Source organism: Nerophis lumbriciformis, linkage group LG20 (assembly GCF_033978685.3).
Source record: "Nerophis lumbriciformis linkage group LG20, RoL_Nlum_v2.1, whole genome shotgun sequence".
NCBI classification, from domain to species: domain Eukaryota; kingdom Metazoa; phylum Chordata; class Actinopteri; order Syngnathiformes; family Syngnathidae; genus Nerophis; species Nerophis lumbriciformis.
This window is the reverse complement of record NC_084567.2, coordinates 9,303,235-9,329,084: the sequence shown is the minus strand read 5'-3', so window position 1 is coordinate 9,329,084 and position 25,850 is coordinate 9,303,235. Positions and strand designations below refer to the sequence as shown.

General features: G+C 37.0%; 2 protein-coding genes across 4 annotated transcripts in view; both read left to right on the top strand.

The window, feature by feature from the left end:
• The window catches only part of LOC133619401 (zinc finger protein 462-like), a 39,812-nt gene extending 34,674 nt beyond the window's left edge, over nt 1-5,138 (top strand). For all 3 annotated transcript variants that reach the window (XM_061980394.1, XM_061980395.1, XM_061980393.1), the window contains 2 exons: nt 2,402-3,188; nt 4,723-5,138. In XM_061980394.1, the coding sequence (XP_061836378.1) occupies nt 2,402-3,188; nt 4,723-4,844 (909 nt within the window). In that variant the 3' untranslated portion in view covers nt 4,845-5,138. The remainder of the gene's footprint in view (nt 1-2,401; nt 3,189-4,722) is intronic.
• A 275-nt stretch (nt 5,139-5,413) lies between these two features.
• On the top strand, nt 5,414-19,230 carry mfsd10 (major facilitator superfamily domain containing 10). The gene is made up of 13 exons (XM_061981006.1): nt 5,414-5,558; nt 7,945-8,115; nt 8,314-8,410; nt 11,242-11,345; nt 13,748-13,906; nt 13,969-14,160; nt 16,780-16,882; nt 16,949-17,060; nt 17,132-17,240; nt 17,340-17,430; nt 18,601-18,648; nt 18,728-18,817; nt 18,891-19,230. The coding sequence occupies exons 2-13, from the start codon at nt 7,966-7,968 to the stop codon at nt 18,992-18,994; spliced, it is 1,359 nt and encodes a 452-aa protein (XP_061836990.1). The 5' UTR covers nt 5,414-5,558; nt 7,945-7,965; the 3' UTR covers nt 18,995-19,230.
• Nucleotides 19,231-25,850: the final 6,620 nt, after the last annotated feature.

The following is a 25,850-nucleotide window of genomic DNA, read 5'->3' as shown; positions in this document are numbered from 1 at the left end:
TTCTCGTGTCATTTATTTGGAATCTTAATTTATAAATATTAATCATGAAATGCTGTTAGTATATTAAATAAATACTAATAAAAATATATTTTTTACAAACAGGAAGTTGCAGGAATGTACACATGATCCCCTGCTTACATCTCATTGTGCAACATGTGAATGTTTTAATGGGAACTAAATGCAATGTCTGAAAGGGGTACAAATTATATCCAAAGCAGGACCTCCACCCAGACAAACAATACAAGTACACAGTTCATGAAAAACAATATTTTTTGTTATTGTCATTGTAAGTGGTCCTAAACACTTATATTAGAAAATAACCTCATGGAAATGACTGCTGTCATTTGATTATAATAATAAGAGAATGTTGTCTGTCTATCTGTGTTGGCCCTGCGATGAGGTGGGGACTTGTCCAGGGTGTACCCCGCCTTCCGCCCGAATGCAGCTGAGATAGGTTCCAGCACCCCACGCGACCCCGAAAGGGGCAAGCGGTAGAAAATGGATGGATGGATGAAGATTGAACTTGTTATTTAGTCAGGTTTGGGACAGGTGTGCTGCTGGTGTAGCCACAGTGTGCACATCTGATGTTGCTCACATGGGCTCCACTGAATGCTCAGGGAGTTTTTACGTTTGCTCACACACATGAAAAATTAGAGGGAACATTGCCACTAATATATATACAATATAACTTTGGTAATACAGCTCTATATCTTCGTGTTTAGCTCCAACTTTAGGGGCATGTAGAGTTGGGTGTCATCAGCATAACAGTGAAAGCTAACACCGTATTTGCGTATGATGTCGTGTCGATGCTGAAGAGTGCAGGGCCAAGAACCGAACCCTGTGGAACTCCACACGTTACCTTAACATACTCTGAGGTCACATTATTATGGGAAACGCACTGCATCCTATCAGTAAGATATATACCAATTACTGTGTGTACATTTTAAATTTTGTGATCGAAGCCGTGTCAAAGACAAATTTCATTTTTTTCATGTAGAAACAAACATAAAGCCATATTCTATTCCGGTGTTTTTCAACCACTGTGCCGCAGCACACTAGTGTGCCGTGAGATAGTCTGGTGTGCCGTGGGAGATTATCTAATTTCACCTATTGGGGTTAAAAATATTTTTTGCAAACCAGTAATTATAGTCTGCAAATGATGTGTTGTTGTTGAGTGTCGGTGCTGTCTAGAGCTCGGCAGAGTAACCGTGTAATACTCTTCCATATCAGTAGGTGGCAGCAGGTAGCTAATTGCTTTGTAGATGTCGGAAATAGCGGGGAAAGCGTGCAGGTAAAAAGGTGTCTAATGCTTAAACCAAAAATAAACAAAAGGTGAATGCCCCTAAGAAAAGGCATTGAAGGTTAGAGATGGCTATGCAGAATGAAACTAAAACTGAACTGGCTTCAAAGTAAACAAAAACAGATTGCTGGACGACAGCAAAGACTTACTGTGGAGCAAAGGCGGCGTCCACAATGTACATCCGAACATGACATGACAATCAACAATGTCCCCACAAAGAAGGATAAAAACAACTGAAATGTTCTTTATTGCTAAAACAAAGTTGATGCGGGAAATATCGCTCAAAGGAAGACATGAAACTGCTACAGGAAAATACAAAAAAAAAGGGGAAAAAACACCAAAATAGGAGGGCAAGACAAGAACTAAAACACTACACACAGGAAAACAGCAAAAAAACTCAAAATAAGTCAGGGTGTGATGTGACAGGTGGTGACAGTACACCTACTTTGAGACAAGAGCTATAGTGATGCATGCTTGGTTATGGTTTAAAGTCATATCCAACAACAACAACTTTTTACTGCCAACTGAGTTTCGTTTTTGAATGATTTCTGCTGGTGGTGTGCCTCCGGATTTTTTCAACGCAAAAAATGTGCCTTGGCTCAAAAAAGGTTGAAAAACACTGTTCTATTCAACAGGCATCACCCTTTAAAGGCGTGCACACACTCTGCTCTCATGAAACGTCTCTCAACTGCATATGCCAGCTATTTGAAGTCTTTTTTTTTAAATTACTTTCCCTAGTAATTTATTTATTTATTAAAGAGTAATTCCGTAATTCAATGTACTTTTTTTGGTAAGGTAACGAGTAACTATAATTATTACTTTTTAAAAGTAATATTACAAACCCTGCCTATAACACAATAGCTATCTTGTTGTTTTGTACGGGTAACTTAACACATTGGATCAGTTTTAAGTGGTGATCCCATTTTTTTTATTTGGCTCACTTGTTGAGTCCGCTGCATTTGCATTGTATCTGGGGCTTGCTATGCTTTGCTGTGATGTATCAACCAGCGTTGTTTTTGGAAATATGTGGAATTGTTTTGCATCCAAGCACAATTTCCCCAGCGAATCTCAGTTTAAGCTGATGCTCTCTTGTTTGTGCAGGTTGTCAGGAACCATGAGCTTGTGGGCCAGGTCAATTTGGACCAGCTGGAGATGAAGGCCAACGAGGAGGAGGAGGAGGAAGAAGAAGAAGAGAGGTCCAGCGTGGAAAATGAGGATGTTTTTACAGATTCCAACCAAGCAACAGAGGAGAGAGACTCTAGTGAGGATGTTGTGAGGATGGAGAAAAGCATCTGTAAAGATAAGAAGATGCAGGACGAGGAGAGTGGGTCGTCTAGGACAAACCCAGAAGAACCAGAGAACAATTCTGACCTCCAAAGTGGGCACGGAAGCTTTATACAAGAAGAAGGAAAGGAGGACGCGGAAGGGAGCTCCAAAGAAAGCCACGAAGCTGGCAAGTTGAGCCTGAAGTCCCTCCAGGACAAGACGCTGAACACGGAGGCGCGTGTGGAAAAGGACATACTGCGCCACATCCTGCAGCTGGATGAGGACGGAAAGCTCTACACGCGGCAGGAGGAAAGCATCAGCGTGCGTCGGGTCATCTTCCAGGACGTCAAGCGGGAAGTCGACGGAGGCTGCAGTCCTTTGAGGGAAAACGTCTCGCTGAAAAGCACCAGAGACGACAAAAGGAAGCTGGGTGACTCTTACGGACGCACGGCAACGGCAAATGAAGGATGCCTGCAGGGGGAAAGGAGCCCCGTCGCACCGAAGGAAGGACAGGACGAGGAGGATAAGAAGACGAGACGAGGGAAGCTCGAGGAACTTCAGGAGAAAGAACGAGCAGGAAAGACGCTTGGGCCGAAAAGTAAGGACCGAGAAGTTTTTGGAGGTAAGAGCTTCAGCTTGGTAGAAGTTCCTTCATGAATTAATAATGACTTGTATAAGGTTATTAGTAGAGATGTCCGATTATATCGGACTGACGATATTATCGGCCGATAAATGCTTTAAAATGTAATATCGGAAATTATCGGTATCGGTTTCAAAATGATCGGAATCGGTTTCAAAAACTAAAATGTATTACTTTTTAAAATGCCGCTGTGTACACGGACGTAGGGAGAAGCACAGAGCGCCAATAAACTTTGCGTGCCGGCCCAATCACATATCTTCGGCTTTTCACACACACAAGTGAATGCAAATGCATACTTGGTCAACACCCATACAGGTCACACTGAGGGTGGCCGTATAAACAACTTTAACACTGTTACAAATATGCGCCACACTGTGAACCCACACCAAACAAGAATGACAAACACATTTCGGGGGAACATCCGCACCGTAACACAACATAAACACAACAGAACAAATACCCAGAACCCCTTGCAGCACTAGCTCTTCCGGGACGCTACAATATACAACCCCCGCCACCCTCCTCAACCCCGCCCCGCCCACCTCAACCTCCTCATGCTCTCTCAGGGAGAGCATGTCCCAAATTCCAAGCTGCTGTTTTGAGGCATGATAAAAAAAATAATGCACTTTGTGACTTCAATAATAAATATGGCAGTGCCCTCTCCCCTCTCTGACGGACATCTACACCTCCCGCTGCCTCAACAGAGCCAGTGCCATCATCAAGGACAGCACCCACCCTGGCTCTGACCTGTTCCACCTGCTGCCCTCTGGGAAGCGCTACAGGTGCATTAAAACCAAAACAAACAGGCTAAAGAACAGCTTCTTCCCCAGGGCCATAACCATCCTGAACGGACTGCCCCATTGTCCCTCATAACTGCCTTCTCTTCGGTGCAATAACCCATTCCACCAACCACCCTGTTTTTGTTTTGTTTTTTTCATGTATATATTCATTTCACACCATATTCATTGCACTTCTACATTTTTTATATTTTTATATATGTGCACATTGTTTTTCTAGCATGCACACATCGCACTGTATGGCATGGCCTCAATCTCGTTACCTTGCGTAATGACAATAAAGCTGATTCTGATTCTGATTCATGTTGGCATTTTTTTCCATAACTGGAGTTGATTTATTTTGGAAAACCTTGTTACATTGTTTAATGCATCCAGCGGGGCATCACAACAAAATTAGGCATAATAATGTGTTAATTCCACGACTGTATATATCGGTATCGGTTGATATCGGAATCCGTAATTAAGAGTTGGGGAATATCGGATATCGGCAAAAAAGCCATTATCGGACATCTCTAGTTACATGGATGAAAAAAACGCTTTAAAAAATGGAAATTAGGGTTGTTTTTATCACATTTGGTGTTCTCGATGCTATGGACATATTGTTTTAATAATATAGGACCTTTAACACAAGAGTAGCACTATCAATACATATTGTTTTCAAAATAAAGGCTGCCTCGTTAACCCCTCAGCTCTAATAAAACCCCTCTTTCTCGATGCAGGTGCGTCAGAGACGGGGGACGCCGCTGCTCCCGAGGAGAAGACGTTCCCTTGCGAGTTGTGCGGACGAAACCTCCGAAGCAAATCGGAGCTGGAGAACCACGCCGCTCGCCACGGGATGTGAAAAGCCCTCAAGTTCATGAAAACACGCCCAAAGTATCGAAACACTATTTCTAATACACCGAAAGACATTTCAGATGTCCCGCCTTTAAAATGTTTTCTACATTTTAAACATTTTCTAAAAGAACGTGTTTTTTTTTTAAATGTAAGATATTACGTTATCTTCAGTAGAATAAATAAAGCTTGGAAAACAGCCGTTAAATGTCTGACATGTTTATTTAGTTCTCCGTTTTAGGATCCTCATGTGATAAACAAGTGTACTACTGTGTAAAAAAAAAAAATACTAATAAAAACGTGATATTTTTAATTTTTTCCAACATTTGGACAAAACTCCCAAAACGTCTAGTGATATTGTTGCTTTCAATACTGTAGTACATTTGTGACTTTGTCTCGTCTCACATCCTGCAAATAAAAAACTTTTGTTTGTTCTTTTTAAAAAGTCTTCGTGTTTTATTTCAAACTGAATTGTGTTATTACATTTTTACTTGTGTCTGGTTTCGCGGATCAGTCGATGCGCCGCTCGGGCGATCCGAGCTTCGAATGGATGCCGTGAACGCCTCATTTCACCAATGTGTTGTTACGACACCAGTGTGACATCCGAATGTAAACCGACACCGCTTCCTGGTACGGACTTCACTATTAAAAATGGCACGTTGAGAGAAGGACTAGCGAAGAACTAAGAAGAAGAAGAGTTTTCTCCTCATTTTATGTAAATAATGTAAGTATATCCACGCTGCTTGCTAGCTTGGTTTAAATCTGTGAGCGAAGGAGGGGGGGATGCTCAATGACGTTCACGAGAGGCGGAAGTGGTCGATACAACTTTAATTACATTTACAAATGTTTTTATATTTAAAATATTCTGTTCAGACAAAACACGCGGATTACATATTCAGCCCCCGTGTACAATCTTCTGTACAGTTACGTGTTTGGGACTTTTGTTTCCTGGTTCATAAACTAAGTGGACTAAACGTCACATATTTGAGGAAAACAATCAAGTGCTCCTGATAAATAGACGATCTTTGACAAGCATTTTTTTTTTTACTGTGGATCCCTAAAACCAGTGGAGCGTTTCATATAGGCTAACTTTGTTTTACACTTGTGGGAATTTGTTCAGCCAACAGATGTCCAGTGAGTCTTAACCTTTTTGTCCACGGGCCCCAACTTTTCCACTACAGAGCGACCCGGGGCTCACTAAAATATTAACACTGAAAGATCTTTCTGTGTGGAGTTTGCATGTTCTCCCCGTGACTGCGTGGGTTCCCTCCGGCTTCCTCCCACCTCCAAAGACATGCACCTGGGGATAGGTTGATTGGCAACACTAAATTGGTCCCTCGTGTGTGAATGTGAGTGTGAATGTTGTCTTGTCTATCTGTGTTGGCCCTGTGATGAGGTAGCGACTTGTCCAGGGTGTACCCCGCCTTCCGCCCGAATGCAGCTGAGATAGGCTCCAGCGACCCCAAGAGGGACAAGCGGTAGAAAATGGATGGATGGATGGATATTTTACAGTAAAAGTCTGGCAACTAAGCTGCCAGTTTTTTTCTGTAAAAAACTGTGGTCAAATCCACAGATTTTCGTGGTCGGGGGGGCGTGGTTTGGGGCGTGGCTAAGAGGGGATGAGTATATTTACACCTAGAATTCTAGCTATATATATATTTATTTATATATATATATATATATATATATATATATATATATATATATATATATATATATATATATATATATATATATATAAATAAATAAAAGAAATACTTGAATTTCAGTGTTCATTTATTTACACATATACACACACATAACACTCATCTACTCATTGTTGAGTTAAGGGTTGAATTGTCCATCCTTGTTCTATTCTCTGTCACTATTTTTCTAACCATGCTGAACACCCTTTCGCAGGTACCCAGAAAGGTTTCGAGTACCACCAAAAAAACTGAATCTCTGAAGACAGTATAAAAATCTGTGTTAAAGGTGTACAAATACTGTTTGTATAATAAGCATGTTATTGTTTACAAATGAGGGTTAAGAGTTCAGTACTAAAAAAAAGAAAAAAGAATGTGGCTTAAGTACAGTTTTTTAATTGAGCTGCTGCATTTTTTGGTTGGGTTGTTTATTTATTTTGAGTAACTTCTACATTTCTAAAAGGGGAGGAATGTAATAGAGTGATCTATATTTGTCTGTTGCCATCTCCTGGTGAATGTTGGCTATAGCGTACTGGGGTTACTTTTTGGTTGGCCAACGATTTACGTGGTGTCGCGCACCTGACGTCAAGTGTGTGAGTCTGTTCTGAAGTCTACAGTAAAGAGACTTACTTCATCACCTCGCCTGGTTATTGCCTCCAACTCAATATATTACAACAACATTGCTGTTTACGGCAGACAAACTGCTTTACGGTAGAATAAAACATGACTGCTGTTGTTGTGTGTTGTTACCGCGCTGGGAGGACGTTAATGAAACTGCCTAACAATAAACCCACATAAGAAACCAAGAACTCGCCCTCGATCATTCTACAGTTATAACGTGTTTGGGCAGGCACGCTGTTTATATTGTGGGAAAGCGGACGTGAATACAGGCTGTTGGTTGACACGTCACTCAGGTCCGCATGGAGCTGGAGGGGGCGTGGCTTCCAGCACCGCCTGAATTTCGGGAGATTTTCCGGTGAAAATGTGTCCCGGGAGGTTTTCGGGAGAGGCGCTGAATTTCGGGAGTCTCCCGGAAAATCCGGGAGGGTTGGCAAGTATGCTCTATTGGCAGCCATGACTGCGGTGTGGCCCTCAATGAAAACAAGTTTGACACCCCTGGTCTAGTGGGACAGTCGGAGAAAATGCAGTCCTTTATAAAGTATTTATTGATTCTCTCCGGCCCGGTAGCAATTGCTTCACGGATCGGTACCGGTCCCCGGACCGGTGGTTGGGGACCACCGCCTTAAATAACCTTCTCTCTGACTTCTTTGTTTGTTTGAGATTGTCATTACTGCCACAAGTGGTGGAAAATTGTCTTACAACTGAGTACGTCTGCGGCCTGAGAAACAGATGCCCAACAATGGTTAAGAAACACCGATCGAGTCATTTTCACCTCAGGGCTTCTGGCCTAATTTTGTCTTTTCACAGCCGTGTCACTGAGCGAGAGGAATGTCAGACACGAGCAAATCAGAGGAGGGCGCCCCGTCCTCATCGAAGGTGATCGCCGTGGTTTTCGTCCTGCTGCTGCTGGATTTGCTGGGATTCACGCTCATCTTACCTCTCCTGCCCTCCATCCTGGACCACTACGCCCAAACTGGGGTGGGGTGATGTCTTTAGTCCTGCAGATAGCTTTTTAAAAAAAAAATCATGTCCCCTCTTTAGTTTAGTTTCATGTCACAGTCGCTCACACTGTTAGCAGAAGAATAGCCAGCTTTGTGCAAACTCTTTTTTCCCCCCCCGACACTAACTTGGATTTGTTTGTATATATATGTCCCCGCGTGCTCTCATGCCCGACAGGATGCGGCCTATCAGACCTTGCAGAGCGTGGTGGACTTCTTCAGAGAGGCGCTGGGGATCCCGATGGAAAAGAAGTACAACAGTGTCCTGTTTGGAGGTATTTGGCCTAATATTGACTTGTTATTAAAGGGGAACTGCGCTCTTTTTTTGGACTTTTGCCTATCGTTCACAATCAATTATATATGGATTTTTTTTTTTTAATGCATTCTAACTCGTAAATAAATGTAAATAAAGGTCTGCTTACAGCAGAACCAATGGGAAGTCCCTAATTCTGCCCATAAAATCTAATTAAAAAAACCTCTAAAATGCGCCAACAATACTCCATTTACATTTCGATGACTTGAATATTATTAGTATTAGCGATATTGTTATTACAAGCGCTAACGCAGGCAGACAAACTGTTTATAGCGGCGCCGTGATCACCAGCTTCTGTGCTAATGTTGACATGATCAGCTACTTCCTCGCTTCCTTGCCCGTAAAACTTTTTTCTAGATCAGTGGTCCCCAAACTACGGCCTGTGGGCCGAAAACGGCCCGCCAGCGTCCAAAATTTGGCCCGCGGGAAGTCCCAAGTTAAAAAAAAAAAAAAAAAATATATATATATATATATATATATATATATATATATATATATATATATATATATATATATATATATATATATAATTTTTTTTTATTTTATTTTTTTTTAATCGTCATTTTTTAATCCGTCCTTTCTAGCCAACTCATCAATCCATTTTCTACCGCTTGTTACTCTTGGGGTCTCTTAGCCGCTCAGGCAAATCATATTGTCTAAAAATGCATATTCCCATCAATAACGTGACGTCAAGTGTGTGCTCTTTCAGTCAATTAGTGCGCGAGGGGAAAAAAAGGCAAAATTGTTGGGGAAACGTAAAATAGTTTCCGATATATATATATATATATATATATATATATATATATATATATATATATATATATATATATATATATATATATATATATATATATATTAGGGCTGCAACAACTAATCCATTAAATTGATAAAAATCGATTATAAAAAAAGTTGGCGATTAATTTAGTCATCGATTCGTTGGATCTATGCTATGCGCATGCGCAGAGGCAATTTTTTTTAATTAAATTTTTTATTTTTTTATAAACCTTTATTTATAAACTGCAACATGTACAAACAGCTGAGAAACAATAATCAAAATAAGTATGGTGCCAGTATGCTGTTTTTTTCAATAAAATACTGGAAAGATAGAAATGTAGTTTGTCTCTTTTATCCGATTATTAATCGATTAATCGAAGTAATAATTGACAGATTAATCGATTATCAAATTAATCGTCAGTTGCAGCCCTAATATATATATATATATATATATATATATATATATATATATATATATATATATATATATATATATATATATATATATATATATATATATAAAAATTGTAATGTAAATTTTCATGTACGTTCTGGGTGTCTCATTCAGTAAAAACATGTAAAATTCCATTCAGTTTAAGGCAGTCTGTCATAACGTTTTTAGCATTCATTCAGACATGATTGTGAGGTTTTTTTATTAGTGTTCCTAAAAATAGATATACCAGCCCCCAGACAAATTTTTTTCCTCTAAATTTGGCCCCTCGAGTCAAAATAATTGCCCAGGCCTGCATTATAGGCAGAGGTGGGTAGTAACGCGCTACATTTACTCCGTTACATCTACTTGAGTAAAAGTACTTGAGTGTAAAAGTGTAAACAAAAACGGCAAAATAAATAAATATAAATGATGTACTGTATATATCAATGTATGTATATATATATATATATATATATATATATATATATATATATATATATATATATATATATATATATATATATATATATATATATATATATATATATGATATGTGTGTGTATGTTACTCATCAGTTACTCAGTACTTGAGTAGTTTTTTCACAACATACTTTTTACTTTTACTCAAGTAAATATTTGGGTGACTACTCATTACTTTTACTTGAGTAATAAATCTCTAAAGTAACAGTACTCTTACTTGAGTACAATTTCTGGCTACTCTACCCACCTCTGATTATAGGAAGCAGAGCTGAATGAAAAAGAAAAAAAAGAATGTAAGTCTGACCCACACATTGCTTTGTACAAATAGATCAATAAATATTATCAAGTCCTTTTTTTAAATGCAATTTTTAAAATGTATTTACTAATTTATTTTATATAATTAAGTTCTCAATCATAATTCGATTCATAGGGGTCGCATAAAAATGCTGTTCCTCGTGGGGTCATGACAGAAAATAATGGAGAAGATGTCAGGTTCAAACACTGATGACATCTATTAAACAAGACAAGAAACAAGGAATTAAACAGAGACAGAATTAAATGTGGCTCAATTTGAGGAGAAACGTCTGGGCTGTACTCTTGTAAAGTCTCCAGCACGCTCTGGCGAAAGATTGTACAGCTGTTTCTATGGAACGTGGGTCGTAAACAGCCATCGCCTTTGGTTACAGAACAGTTCAAAGAAAAGGTCGTAAAAGAGTTCACAGAAAAGGTCGTAAAACAGTTCAAATAAGCGGTGCCTGGAGGGGAGTCAGGCCCTGCTTCCTCTCCGCTTTGTAGTTCTTGGGTCAATATTTCTGTTGATTACAATACATGAAAGAAACAGAACACCTTCATGTTGCTTCCCATCCTACACAGTGGAGTTTTACAAGCCTTCTGCTTGGTAGGTTCAAAGACAGCTTTTGACTCCTCGCCGGGAACTTATTTCAACACAAAGTTTTGAGATAACTTAGATACAATTATTCTAACAGAAGCACTGATCTCCAGCTTGTTTATAAGCACCAAACATTAAAAAAAAATTGCTTAGAAAAAACAAAAAAAGGAAGCAGGCTTTGCTACACGTCTTAAAATAATCCCTTCTGTTGTTCCCAGGTCTGATCGGCTCACTGTTTTCCCTGCTGCAGTTCTTGTTGTCCCCAATAACCGGGGCTCTGTCGGATCGCTTCGGCAGGCGACCTTTACTGCTGCTCACCACCGTGAGTACTTCACACCTGCAGTACTTTTAAGTACCTAAACGCTAAACCAACTTGAAACAGGCAATGACTGGAGAGAGGCAGTTATTGCCATCTTGTGGAGTTCATTTAAAAAAAACTACAACAGGAGGTTACCCACAGCCACAGTAGTTAATATGCTAATGTTTTCTGACTCTGTAACCCTGCCAGTTATTTCCTTTTGTGAAGCAAACACTATTAAAGGAGACTTGATGATGAACTGAATAGAGGCGTTAATTGGAAACATTTATGGCGCAGGTGTCAAACTCAAGTTCTGCGGGCCAGATGTGGCCCACAGCATCATTTTATGTGGCTAATTTTTTTCTGGCCAAACGTGTGTTTGTTTGTTTCATTTTGACAGAAAAAAAAGTCTTCTAAAGCAGGGATGTTCAAAGTTTTCCAGGACAAGATCCCCTAAACTAATTGAGAGCAAGAGAGGGGTGCCTAAAGTGGGTTCCAGTGGCCTTTTGGAGCTAGCATATAAAATCAAACAAAAAAAAACACAATAAAAATGTAAAGAAAAAGAGCAAAATCGACGCAGTTAAATGAGTTTAAGTTAAAATTTTCCTACAAATAATTAATAATAACACGCTTTGTAACCTGCATCATATATATAGATATACACATGCGATATCTATATATATATCGATATACATACACACATATATTGCATATATACATATATATATATATATATATATATATATACACACACACACATATATTGCATATATATATATCCATCCATCCATCCATTTTCTACCGCTTATTCCCTTCGGGGTCGCGGGGGGCGCTGGAGCCTATCTCAGCCACAATCGGGCGGAAGGCGGAGTACACCCTGGACAAGTCGCCACCTCATCGCAGGGCCAACACAGATAGACAGACAACATTCACACTCACATTCACACACTAGGGCACATTTAGTGTTGCCAATCAACCTATCCCCAGGTGCATGTCTTTGGAGGTGGGAGGAAGCCGGAGTACCTGGAGGGAACCCACGCAGTCACGGGGAGAACATGCAAACTCCACACAGAAAGATCCGGAGCCCAGGATTGAACCCAGGACTACTCAGGACCTTCGTATTGTGAGGCAGACGCACTAACCCCTTTACCACCGTGCTGCCCATATATATATATATATATATATATATATATATATATATATATATATATATATATATATATATATATATATATATATATATATATATCATATATATATATATATATATATATATGATATATATAAATATATATATATATATATACATATATATATATATATATATATATATTCATATATATATATATACACACATATTGCATATATATATATATTTATATACACACATATATTGCATATATATATATTTATATACACACATATGTTGTATATATATGTATACACACATATATATTGCAGATATATATATATACGCACACATATATTGCATATATATATATTTTTTTAAAAATATATATATATATATATATTTATATACACACATATTTTGCATATATATGTATACACACATATATTGCATACATATAGCTATATACACACATAATGGCATATATATATCAATATGTGTAATATATGTATACATACACATATGTATATATGTATGTGTGTGTATAGAGAGAGATGTAATGTATCTTTTTAGTATTGTTTGTAAGAAAAAAGCAATCCTAAATAGCCCCCCCCCCATGCATTATTTCAGTGTATGGCCCTTAAGTGGAAAAGGTTTGGACACCCCTGTCCTACTTATACAGTATATCCTAAATAAATGTGTTTTTTTAATTATGCTGGTTCTAAATATACATTGTTATTGTGCAAAACTAATATTTTAAAATAATACGTATGGCGCCGCCAATCGCTAGCTAGGAGCTAGAGTGCTAATTGCTAGCTATCTTAAATGCTAATAACAATGCATAATATAATTATTTATCCATGTTTTATTTGAAACCTGCCAGGCACAGGGAGAAGAGTGTCAAGGCCACTAAACTACAGCGTGTGTTGGAGCAATGTTCATTTATCTTTACATCTGTGGAAAAATTGCAGGTGGATATAAAAAAAAATATTTAAAAAAAAGTGTAACCAAGTACCTCTGCAAGGCCCCTCGGGGTCAGAAACACCCTGTTTAAGACCTTTATTTTAAACTTTATTATCTGATCAAGATATTACAATATTTTCTGGCTATCAAAAACAAATACTTCAATATCTGCTTGTTACATAAACAGATCATTTCAAATATTAAATATATATTGACTCTTAGAATGAAAAATAGTTGCTTTACAGATACCACTTGTGGACCACCAGTGTTTGATTTTACACAAATGATGCATATTTCTGTACAAGTACAGTATATTAATATTTATCCTTGCCAGGTGGGAATGATGACCTCCTATGTGGTCTGGGCTCTGTCGCGGAGCTTCACCATGTTCCTTTTGTTCCGCATCATCGGGGGCGTTTGCAAGGGCAACGTCAGCCTTTGCACCGCCGTCGTGGCCGACATGCCGTGCCCGAAAGCTCGTAACCGTGGGATGGTAGGCTCACACCCGTCGTCATGTTATCTACTGTACAGGTGAGATGTTGGTTTTTTTGACAGGCCATGATCGGCGTGGCTTTCTCGGTGGGTTTCACCGTGGGACCTCTGATGGGCGCCTACTTCGCCATGGCGGACAAGACGACGGCGCACGTCTTCTACCAAACTCCTGCACTGATAGCGTTGGCCTTCAGTGCCGTCGATCTCATTTTCATCTGGCTCATGCTGCCCGAAACACTCCCACAGGACGCCAAGGTCAGTTCTGTGTAGAAACATGTATTTGGACACATCGATTCATGAACCAATCAGCGGATGGAATTTTCTGTCTTTTAGGCTTCCTAGATTTTTAGGATAACATCCTTTTCTGTTCATGACTTATGAATTTGAGTGTGAAAGAACAGGCGTATCAAACAATGACCCTCACTTCCTGTATATGACATTTTCCCAATATTTTGGTCCATATTGTATACTGCATATAAAACGGATACGTTTAAAAAATTCAGAAAAACTAATAATATTAAATAGAAAAAAATAACAAGATAAAATATACCATTAAAAATACTTATACTCTTGAATGAAATAAAATACAAAATGAAATAAAATTAACATTTTGGTCTATATTGTATACTACTTATAAAATGTATAAACAAAAAAAAATGCAGAAAACTATAACAAATGCATTAGCAATAGTGTAAATATATATATATATATATATATATATATATATATATATATATATATATATATATATATATATATATATATATATATATAAAATATATAAAATTACAACAATACAAATTTAAAAAATATACATAAATATATGTGTATAAGATAATATATATAAGATTAAAAAATATATATATTTTTTTGGTTCATATTGTGTACAAAATGTATGAACTAAAAAAAATGCAGAAAACTATAACAAATGCAATAGTGATAATATATATATATATATATATATATATATATATATATATATATATATATATATATATATATATATACATATATATATATACAGTATATATATATATATATCTTTTTCTTTTTTTTTATATATATAATGAATATACAAAATAATACAAAAATAAAACAATATCCAATACAAAAACATATAGAAATATACTGTACAGGAAAATAAGATACAATTTTGGTCCATATTGTATATTACATATTAAATGGATTAGTTTAAAAAAATGCAGAAACACTAATATATATATATATATATATATATATATATATATATATATATATATATATATATATATATATATATATATACACACATATATATATATATATATATATATATATATATATATATATGTATATATATATTTATGTGTATATATATATATATATATATATATATATATATATTTTAATATTTTTTATATATATATGTATATATATATATATATATATATATATATATATATATATATATATATATATATATAAAATATTAAAATAATATAAAATAAAAAATATATTGTTATACACATATAAAATAAAACACAAAATGAAATAAAATAAAACATTTGGTCCATATTGTATATGAGTCTTACAATGTATAAACTAAGAAAAATGCCTATATAAAACTATAACAAATGCATTAGTAGTAATATGAAAAAACAATGGATATAAAAAATATCAAATTAAAATAATATAAATACAAAAAATACATAAATATACTATAAGATGAACTAAATACGAAAAGTAAAAGTAAAACATTTTTTGATCTATAGTGTACTAAAATGTATGAACTTAACAGTGCAGAAAACTAACAAATGCAATAGTAATATGAAAAATATACAAAGAAATACTCTATAATAAAATAAAATACAAAATAAAATTGTTGTCCTTATTGTGTACTGTATATAAAATGTATAAACAAAAAAAATGCAGAAAACTATAACAAATGTAAAATGTAAAAAATATACGTATATAAGATAATATATGTAAGATAAAATAAGTACAACAATTTAAATTAAAAATTTTTTTTGGTCCATATTGTAAAATATTAAAATAATTAAAAATTAAAAATATATAGTTGTACACAGATAAAATAAATCACAAAATGAAATAAAATAAAACTATAACAAATGCATTAGTAGTAATATGAAAAAACAATCAATATAAAATTAAAACAATATCAATTAAAAAAATACGTAAATATACCACAACATTAAATAAATACGAAAAGTAAAAGTAAAACATTTTTATTAATAGTGTACTAAAATATATGAACTAAAAAAGTGCATAAAACTAACAAATGCAATAGTAATAATATTTTAAAAAAAACTATACATACAAAAATACATCAATATAAAAAGAATACACAAATAAAAACACTAGAATAAAATAAAATATAAAATAACATGTTTGCCCATATTGTGTACTATATATAAAATGTATAAACAAAACAAATGCAGAAAACTATAACAAATGCATTAGTATGAATACAAAAATACAATATGTCAAGAATGTCATGACCTCAAAAAGCAGAAGACAGCAGGCAGCTTGCGGGTTCAGAAGTGTTTGATGTCCAAAAATCCAAAGAAGACCAGGAGACACCCAGGAACTAAACAAAGAACGACCTGAAGAAACAGGTGGTATCACGATGACTATACAAAAATAATACTATCAAAACAATATCAAATACAAATATATATGACTATACCGGTACTCTAAATATACTCTTACATAGGATAAAATACAAAATAAAATGCTAAATACCATATAGTATAATAATATGAATTATAAAAATTAATAAATACAATACATTTAATATTATAACATTAATAACAATAAGAATAAAAGTATAAACTAAACTCATGTGCAAACCCTTTTTGCTCTGCTCCATCTTAGAGTTCGTCTTCTGGTTTCGGGGACTTCCGTGACCTCCTGAACCCGTTGGCCCTGTTCAGTTTTTCAGCCGTCACCCGAAGCAAAGATCCACCCCCGGAAGAACGTGCGCACTCCGAGTTCCACGTGCACGCCGCTCGCAGACAAATAACACAACGTGATGTTTCCACAGGAATGCAGAGACTCAAAGTGCTGGGTCGGGTTTACTTCTGCTACCTCTTCCTGTTCTCCGGTCTGGAGTTCACGCTGAGTTTCCTCACACACCAGCGCTTCCACTTCACCAGGTGTGAGGGCGGAGCTCCCGGTTGTTGCTCAACGACTCACGATAAAACACACTTGTCTTGTACTTGACCAGCATGCAGCAGGGGAAGATGTTCTTCTTCATTGGCGTGGTCATGGCTTCCATCCAGGGAGGATACGCCCGCAGAATCAAACCTGGACACCATATCAAAGCTGTTGGGATGGTGAGAGGAGCGTCACGCCTCACTGCATGTTTTTTTTCTTTCTACTTTAATATCGTGCACGCTCAAGTTTCTCGGTCGTTTTTTTTTCTTTCTGTTCAGGCAATCGCCACGTTGATCCCAGCCTTTATTCTAATTGGACTCTCGTGGAACCTCACAATGCTTTCCGTGGGTTTGGCGCTCTATTCTTTTGGTGAGTCCTTCGGTGGAAAGGGATTCAGTCTGTTCCAGGGTGAAGCTGAAACCTTCATAAAGGCTAATTTAAAGTGGTTTTCCTGAATTTATATAGTTTTAACAGTGCTTTTAGCAAGCCTTACTGGGAACACACTCTTGTACGTGTCTGTGGCTTTAATGCTTGTCCACGAGTCGCCACTTTTTACATATACACCGTAACTCTGCACTTGTCCGACGTAATAGATGAACGTAACAATGTGGATAGGTACAGTAGGACACGTTAGCAACACTAGCGTCGCTATTAGAGATGTCCGATAATGGCTTTTTTGCCGATATCCGATATTCCGATATTGTCCAACTCTTAATTACCGATTCCGATATCAACCGATACCGATATATACCTGTACAGTCGTGGAATTAACACATTATTATGCCTAATTTTGTTGTGATGCCCCGCTAGATGCACTGAGGGTGGCCGTATAAACAACTTTAACACTGTTACAAATATGCGCCACACTGTGAACCCACACCAAACAAGAATGACAAACACATTTCGGGAGAACATTCGCACCGTAACACCACATAAACACAACAGAACAAATACCCAGAACCCCTTGCAGCACTAACTCTTCCGGGACGCTACAATATACACGCCCCGCTACCCCCTACCAAACCCCACACTTCCAACCCCGCCCACCTCAACCTCCTCATGCTCTCTCAGTAAGATCATGTCCCAAATTCCAAGCTGCTGTTTTGAGGCATGTTAAAAAAAATAATGCACTTTGTGACTTCAATAATAAATATGGCAGTGCCATGTTGGCATTTTTTTCCATAACTTGAGTTGATTTATTTTGGAAAACCTTGTTACATTGTTTAATGCATCCAGCGGGGCATCACAACAGAATTAGGCATAATAATGTGTTAATTCCACGACTGTATATATCGGTATCGGTTGATATCGGAATCGGTAATTAAGAGTTGGACAATATCGGATATCGGCAAAAAAGCCATTATCGGACATCTCTAATTATAATCTTAGATAAAATAAAATACAAAATGAAATAGAATTAACATACTGGTCTATATTGTATACTACCACCAAACTACTGCAAATTGTAGTTAAGCTACGTATCTTAACTACATGTAGCTTGCCACTGCCCATCACTTTGTATTTCTCCTTCCCACACAGCGGCCGCAGTCGTCGTCCCGTGCCTCTCCACGCTCGTCTCTGAACACGGTGAGACCCTTTTTTTTTTTTTTTTCTTCCTGACTTAGTGTCACGATGAGCGATGGTCTACCGGAAATCTTTGCTGCAGGCTCGTCCAGTCAGAAAGGCACGGTGATGGGGATTTTGCGGAGTCTGGGCGCCCTGGCGCGAGTTCTGGGACCGGTGGTGTCGTCCTCTGGTAACTATGGCAACGGGGAAATTAAGTGTATCTCCAATGTAACGTATCTGATATAAAAACATTTATTTTCTAGTTTACTGGCTAGCCGGAGCACAGGTCTGCTTCCTCCTCACGTCCGCCGGCTTCGTTATACCTCTCCTCCTACTGAGCAGCGCCAGAAGACTGAAGGCGGAATGAACGTGCGAATGCTCTTGGGCATTTATTTTGGTGTTTATGTTTACATTTGCCGGTTGAACAAGAGCTCCGTCATCACGACTCGGTGCAAAAAGGCGCCAACACTAAGAGTGCGGGAAACAAGTCTTCACTTTTTATACTGTGCTAGTTTGCCAATCACTTAAGAACAAACATTCCATTTTAGGTGCCTTTAAAGAATGTATTCTTCTATTTTCTTATCAATAAAATACAGAAACTCATGAGAGAATATTTTCTTTATACACTACAAGCTTAAAGTTTCAAATATTGAGGTCAAGTGCTTTTTTTTTTTTTTTAGCTTAACTACATTTTTAATGCAACTTTTATTTCTGTCTCTGTTTTGGCCCTGTGATGAGGTGGAGACTTGTCCAGAGTGTACACCGCCTTCCGCCCAAATGCAGCTGAGATAGGCTCCAGCAACCCCCGCGACCCCGAACGGGACAAGCGGTAGAAATGGATGGATGGATGGATACTTTGTGTTTTATTTTGAAGACAGTTGTCATGGTAAGTTCAGGTACTTAACATTCAGTTTCAGTGTCAAAAGGATGACAATACAAATCTTAGTACAGGGGTTCTCAACCTTTTTGATCTTGGGCCCAAATTTTCCACTATAGAGGAGCCCGGGACCCACTCAAATATTAATTCTGAATTAGTAATCTTACTCTTAATTTTCATCCTCTTCAATAATTATATTAACTTACTTAAAGTTTAACAGACTATTGTGTCAAATGATATGAGAGCATGTGTTAATCACAAATATTATATTCAAGGTTTAGGTCAGGCTAATTACAAAAATAAATATTAATCAAATTTACTGCAAATAAAGGGACTGATAAAAATAAATTTACATACAAACCCCGTTTCCATATGAGTTGGGAAATTGTGTTATATGTAAATATAAACGGAATACAATGATTTGCAAATCATTTTCAACCCATATTCAGTTGAATATGCTACAAAGACAACATTTGATGTTCAAACTGATAAACATTTTTTTTGTTGTTGCAAATAATCATTAACTTTAGAATTTGATGCCAGCAACACGTGACAAAAAAAGGTGGCAATAAATACTGATAAAGTTGAGGAATGCTCATCAAACACTTATTTGGAACATCCCACAGGTGAACAGGCTAATTGGGAACAGGTGGGTGCCATGATTGGGTATAAAAGTAGATTCCATGAAATGCTCAGTCATTCACAAACAAGGATGGGGCGAGGGTCACCACTTTGTCAACAAATGCGTGAGCAAATTGTTGAACAGTTTAAGAAAAACCTTTCTCAACCAGCTATTGCAAGGAATTTAGAGATTTCACCATCTACGGTCCGTAATATCATCAAAAGGTTCAGAGAATCTGGAGAAATCACTGCACGTAAGCAGCTAAGCCCGTGACCTTCGATCCCTCAGGCTGTACTGCATCAACAAGCAACATCAGTGTGTAAAGGATATCACCACATGGGCTCAGGAACACTTCAGAAACCCACTGTAAGTAACTACAGTTGGTCGCTACATCTGTAAGTGCAAGTTAAAATTCTCCTATGCAAGGCGAAAACCGTTTATCAACAACACCCAGAAACACCGTCGGCTTCGCTGGGCCTGAGCTCATCTAAGATGGACTGATACAAAGTGGAAAAGTGTTCTGTGGTCTGACGAGTCCACATTTCAAATTGTTTTTGGAAACTGTGGACGTCGTGTCCTCCGGACCAAAGAGGAAAAGAACCATCCGGATTGTTATAGGCGCAAAGTTGAAAAGCCAGCATCTGTGTATTAGTGGGGGTGTATTAGTGCCCAAGACAGGGGTAACTTACACATCTGTGAAGGCGCCATTAATGCTGAAAGGTACATACAGGTTTTGGAGCAACATATGTTGCCATCCAAGCAACATTACCATGGACGCCCCTGCTTATTTCAGCAATACAATGCCAAGCCACGTGTTACATCAACGTGGCTTCATAGTAAAAGAGTGCGGGTACTAGACTGGCCTGCCTGTAGTCCAGACCTGTCTCCCATTGAAAATGTGTGGCGCATTATGAAGCCTAAAATAGCACAACGGAGACCCCCGGACTGTTGAACAACTTAAGCTGTACATCAAGCAAGAATGGGAAAGAATTCCACCTGAGAAGCTTAAAAAATGTGTCTCCTCAGTTCCCAAACGTTTACTGAGTGTTGTTAAAAGGAAAGGCCATGTAACACAGTGGTGAACATGCCCTTTCCCAACTACTTTGGCACGTGTTGCAGTCATGAAATTCTAAGTTAATTATTATTTGCAAAAAAAAAAAGAAAAAAGTTTATGAGTTTGAACATCAAATATCTTGTCTTTGTAGTGCATTCAACTGAATATGTGTTGAAAAGGATTTGCAAATCATTGTATTCCGTTTATATTTACATCTAACACAATTTCCCAACTTATATGGAAACCGGGCTTGTACATTTACACAGTGCTAAAATAAAATCTAAATAATATTAAATAATAATATATATGTTTCAGTACAGTTTAAGTGCAAATGAAAATACTGCTTCACTACTTTAGTCATATTTTTTGCGCTCAAGAAACTTCTCCATGACTTTAGCTCCAGACTTCTTCTGTTTATTTGATATTGTCATTAGTGCCACAAGTGGTGGAAATGTGTATCACAACTGAGTAAAGTTAAAGTTAAAGTTAAAGTACCAATGATTGTCACACACACGCTAGGTGTGGCGAGATTATTCTCTGCATTTGACCCATCACCCTTGATCACCCCCTGGGAGGTGAGGGGAGCAGTGGGCAGCAGCGGTGGCCGCGCCCGGGAATCATTTTGGTGATTTAACCCCCAATTCCAACCCTTGATGCTGAGTGCCAAGCAGGGAGGTAATGGGTCCCATTTTTTTTATAGTCTTTGGTATGACTCGGCCGGGGTTTGAACTCACAACCTACCGATCTCAGGGCGGACACTCTACTAGGCTGCAAACATATTTTTTAGGGTGTGCTCGTGGTCCAAAATGGCCCCTGGCCCTAGAGTTAAGAAACGCTCTCTTAATAATTAATTCCTATTTATATTATAGTAGTATTATTTGACACAAGTTTACCCATTGACCCTACTACGGACTGGCAGTTTTTTTTTTTGATTGATGGATTTTAATCATTATTAATGCAGTACTATGACATGTGGTTATTTAAAGACAAATTATTTATAAAATATATTTTTAGGTCGTAACTGGGTTTTTTTTCTTTTGTTTTTTTAAATTAATCACTCCAACAAAATAATACACAATAATACCATAATAATACAATAACAATTCCAAAATTTATTTCAATGGGAATATCGGGAAAAGCGGGAATTTTTTTTTAAATGGTAAAAAACTTGAATGATCTAAATGAGTTGAAATGGTTGGTATTGGAATTTTTCAAATTTCGGGAAAAACTGAAATTTTTCCCAGTTCAAAAAACAACTTTGTTTTTTGTCCTGATTAAGAGGAATGTTTTGACAGTGGAACGGTTGAAATGCATTGAAAAATGTGGAAGGAGTAGTCGCCAGAAAAAAGGGTGGAAACAGGGCTTCGGAAAAGCAGGAATTCTAGAAAATCCTGGAATTTTCTTGAACTTGGAAAAATGATAGTTTGAATATCCAGAATGGTGGAATGTGTTCAAGGTGGAATGGTTTGAATTGGTTGAAAAATGTGGAATTTGGTTTGAAAAAAGGCCAATTCAGTTTGAATGGGGAAAATGTCCCTAAAAACTGGGAATTCTAGGAAATCTGGTTTTTTTTTTTAAATTGTTGAAGGAAAGCACATAATTCTTGAACAGGCTGAATATTTTCAAGTTGAAGTGGTTTAAATTAAATGAAACATTTAGGAGTTGTGGAATTTGGAAAAATGTCCTATTGATTTCAATGGGAATTTCGGGAAAAGCGGGATTTTTTTTTTTTAATGATAAAAAACTTGAATGGTCTAAATGAGTTGAAATTGTTGGTGATGGAATTTTTCAAATCGGTCGAGAAATGTTGAAGTAATAACATGTTGAATTGAGAAATGGTATTACGGAATTCCTGGAATTTCAGGAAAAACTAAAATTTTTCCCAGTTTGAAAAACAACTTTGTTTTTTTTGTCCTGATTAAGAGGAATGTTTTGACGGTGGAACGATTGAAATGCATTGAAAGATGTGGAAGGAGTAAGTAGGGTGGAAAGAGGGCTTGGGTAAAGCAGGAATTCTGGAAAATCCTGGAATTTTTTTGAACTTGGAAAAATGATAGTTTGAATTTCCAAAATGGCGGAATGTGTTCAAGGTGGAATGGTTCGAATCGATTGAAAAATGTGGAATTGGTGGAAGTTTGAAAAATGGCCAATTCATTTTGAATGGGAAAAAATGTCCCGGAAAACCTGGAATTCTGGGAAATCTGGGAATTTTTGGGAATTTGTCAAGAGAAAGCCCGCAATTTCCGAATAGACTGAACAGTCGAATCGGGTGAAAAATGTGGAAGGGGTAGTCGCCAGAAAAAAGGGTGGAAACAGGGCTTTGGAAAAACAGGAATTCTGGAAAATACTGGAATTTTTTTTAACTTGAAAAAACGATAATTTGAATTTCCAGAATGGTGGAAAGTGTTCAAGGTGGAATGGTTTGAATTGGTTGAAAAATGTGGAATTGGTGGAAGTTTGAAAAATGGCCAATTCATTTTGAATGGGAAAAAATGTCCCGGAAAACCTGGAATTCTGGGAAATCTGGGAATTTTTGGGAATTTGTCAAGAGAAAGCCCGCAATTTCCGAATAGACTGAACAGTCAAATCGGGTGAAAAATGTGGAAGGGGTAGTCGCCAGAAAAAAGGGTGGAAACAGGGCTTTGGAAAAACAGGAATTCTGGAAAATCCTGGAATTTTTTTTAACTTGGAAAAAATGATAATTTGAATTTCCAGAATGGCGGAATGTGTTCAAGGTGGAATGGTTTGAATTGGTTGAAAAATGTGGAATTCGTGGAAGTTTGAAAAATGGCCAATTCATTTTGAATGGGGAAAATGTCCCTAAAAACTGGGAATTCTAGCAAATCTGTTTTTTTTTAAATTGTTGAAGGAAAGCACATCATTCTTGAACAGGCTGAATATTTTGAAGTTGAAGTGGTTTAAATTAAATGAAACATTTAGGAGTTGTGGAATTTGGAAAAAAGTCCCATTGATTTCAATGGGAATTTCGGGAAAAGCGGGAATTTTTTTTTAAATGGTAAAAAACGTGAATGGTCTAAATGAGTTGAAATTGTTGGTGATGGAATTTTTCAAATCGGTCGAGAAATGTTGAAGTAATAACATGTTGAATTGAGAAATGGTATTACAGAATTCCTGGAATTTCAGGAAAAACTAAAATTTTTCCCAGTTCGAAAAACAACTTTGTTTTTTTTGTCCTGATTAAGAGGAATGTTTTGACGGTGGAACGGTTGAAATGCATTGAAAGATGTGGAAAGAGTAAGTAGGGTGGAAAGAGGGCTTGGGAAAAGCAGGAATTCTGGAAAATCCTGGAATTTTTTTTAACTTGGAAAAATGATAGTTTAAATTTCCAGAATGGCGGAATGTGTTCAAGGTGGAATGGTTCGAATCGATTGAAAAATGTGGAATTGGTGGAAGTTTGAAAAATGGCCAATTCATTTTGAATGGGAAAAAATGTCCCGGAAAACCTGGAATTCTGGGAAATCTGGGAATTTTTGGGAATTTGTCAAGAGAAAGCCCGCAATTTCCGAATAGACTGAACAGTCGAATCGGGTGAAAAATGTGGAAGGGGTAGTCGCCAGAAAAAAGGGTGGAAACAGGGCTTTTGAAAAACAGGAATTCTGGAAAATCCTGGAATTTTTTTTAACTTGAAAAAAATGATAATTTGAATTTCCAGAATGGTGGAATGTGTTCAAGGTGGAATGGTTTGAATTGGTTGAAAAATGTGGAATTGGTGGAAGTTTGAAAAATGGCCAATTCATTTTGAATGGGGAAAATGTCCCTAAAAACTGGGAATTCTAGGAAATCTGGGATTTTTTTTTTTAAATTGTTGAAAGAAAGCACATAATTCTTGAACAGGCTGAATATTTTGAAGTTGAAGTGGTTTAAATTAAATGAAACATTTAGGAGTTGTGGAATTTTGAAAAATGTCCCATTGATTTCAATGGGAATTTCGGGAAAAGCGGGAATTTTTTTTTAAATGGTAAAAAACTTGAATGGTCTAAATGAGTTGAAATTGTTGGTGATGGAATTTTTCAAATCGGTCGAGAAATGTTGAAGTAATAACATGTTGAATTGAGAAATGGTATTACAGAACTCTTGGAATTTCAGGAAAAACTAAAATTTTTCCCAGTTCGAAAAACAACTTTGTTTTTTTTGTCCTGATTAAGAGGAATGTTTTGACGGTGGAACGGTTGAAATGCATTGAAAGATGTGGAAGGAGTAAGTAGGGTGGAAAGAGAGCTTGGGAAAAGCAGGAATTCTGGAAAATCCTGGAATTTTTTTGAATTTGGAAAAATGATAGTTTGAATTTCCAGAATGGCGGAATGTGTTCAAGGTGGAATGGTTCGAATCGATTGAAAAATGTGGAATTGGTGGAAGTTTGAAAAATGGCCAATTCATTTTGAATGGGAAAAAATGTCCCGGAAAACCTGGAATTCTGGGAAATCTGGGAATTTTTGGGAATTTGTCAAGAAAAAGCCCGCAATTTCCGAATAGACTGAACAGTTGAATCGGGTGAAAAATGTGGAAGGGGTAGTCGCCAGAAAAAAGGGCGGAAACAGGGCTTTGGAAAAACAGGATTTCTGGAAAATCCTGGAATTTCTTTTAACTTGAAAAAATGATAGTTTGAATTTCCAGAATGGCGGAATGTGTTCAAGGTGGAATGGTTTGAA

Bases quoted from the DNA above. Each gene is read 5' to 3' on its own strand.
- mfsd10 (XM_061981006.1), top strand. From the start codon at position 7,966: ATGTCAGACACGAGCAAATCAGAGGAGGGCGCCCCGTCCTCATCGAAG. The intron at 8,411-11,241 runs GTATTTGGCCTA...TGTTGTTCCCAG, and splicing joins CAACAGTGTCCTGTTTGGAG to GTCTGATCGGCTCACTGTTT. The intron at 18,649-18,727 runs GTGAGACCCTTT...TCTTTGCTGCAG, and splicing joins CACGCTCGTCTCTGAACACG to GCTCGTCCAGTCAGAAAGGC.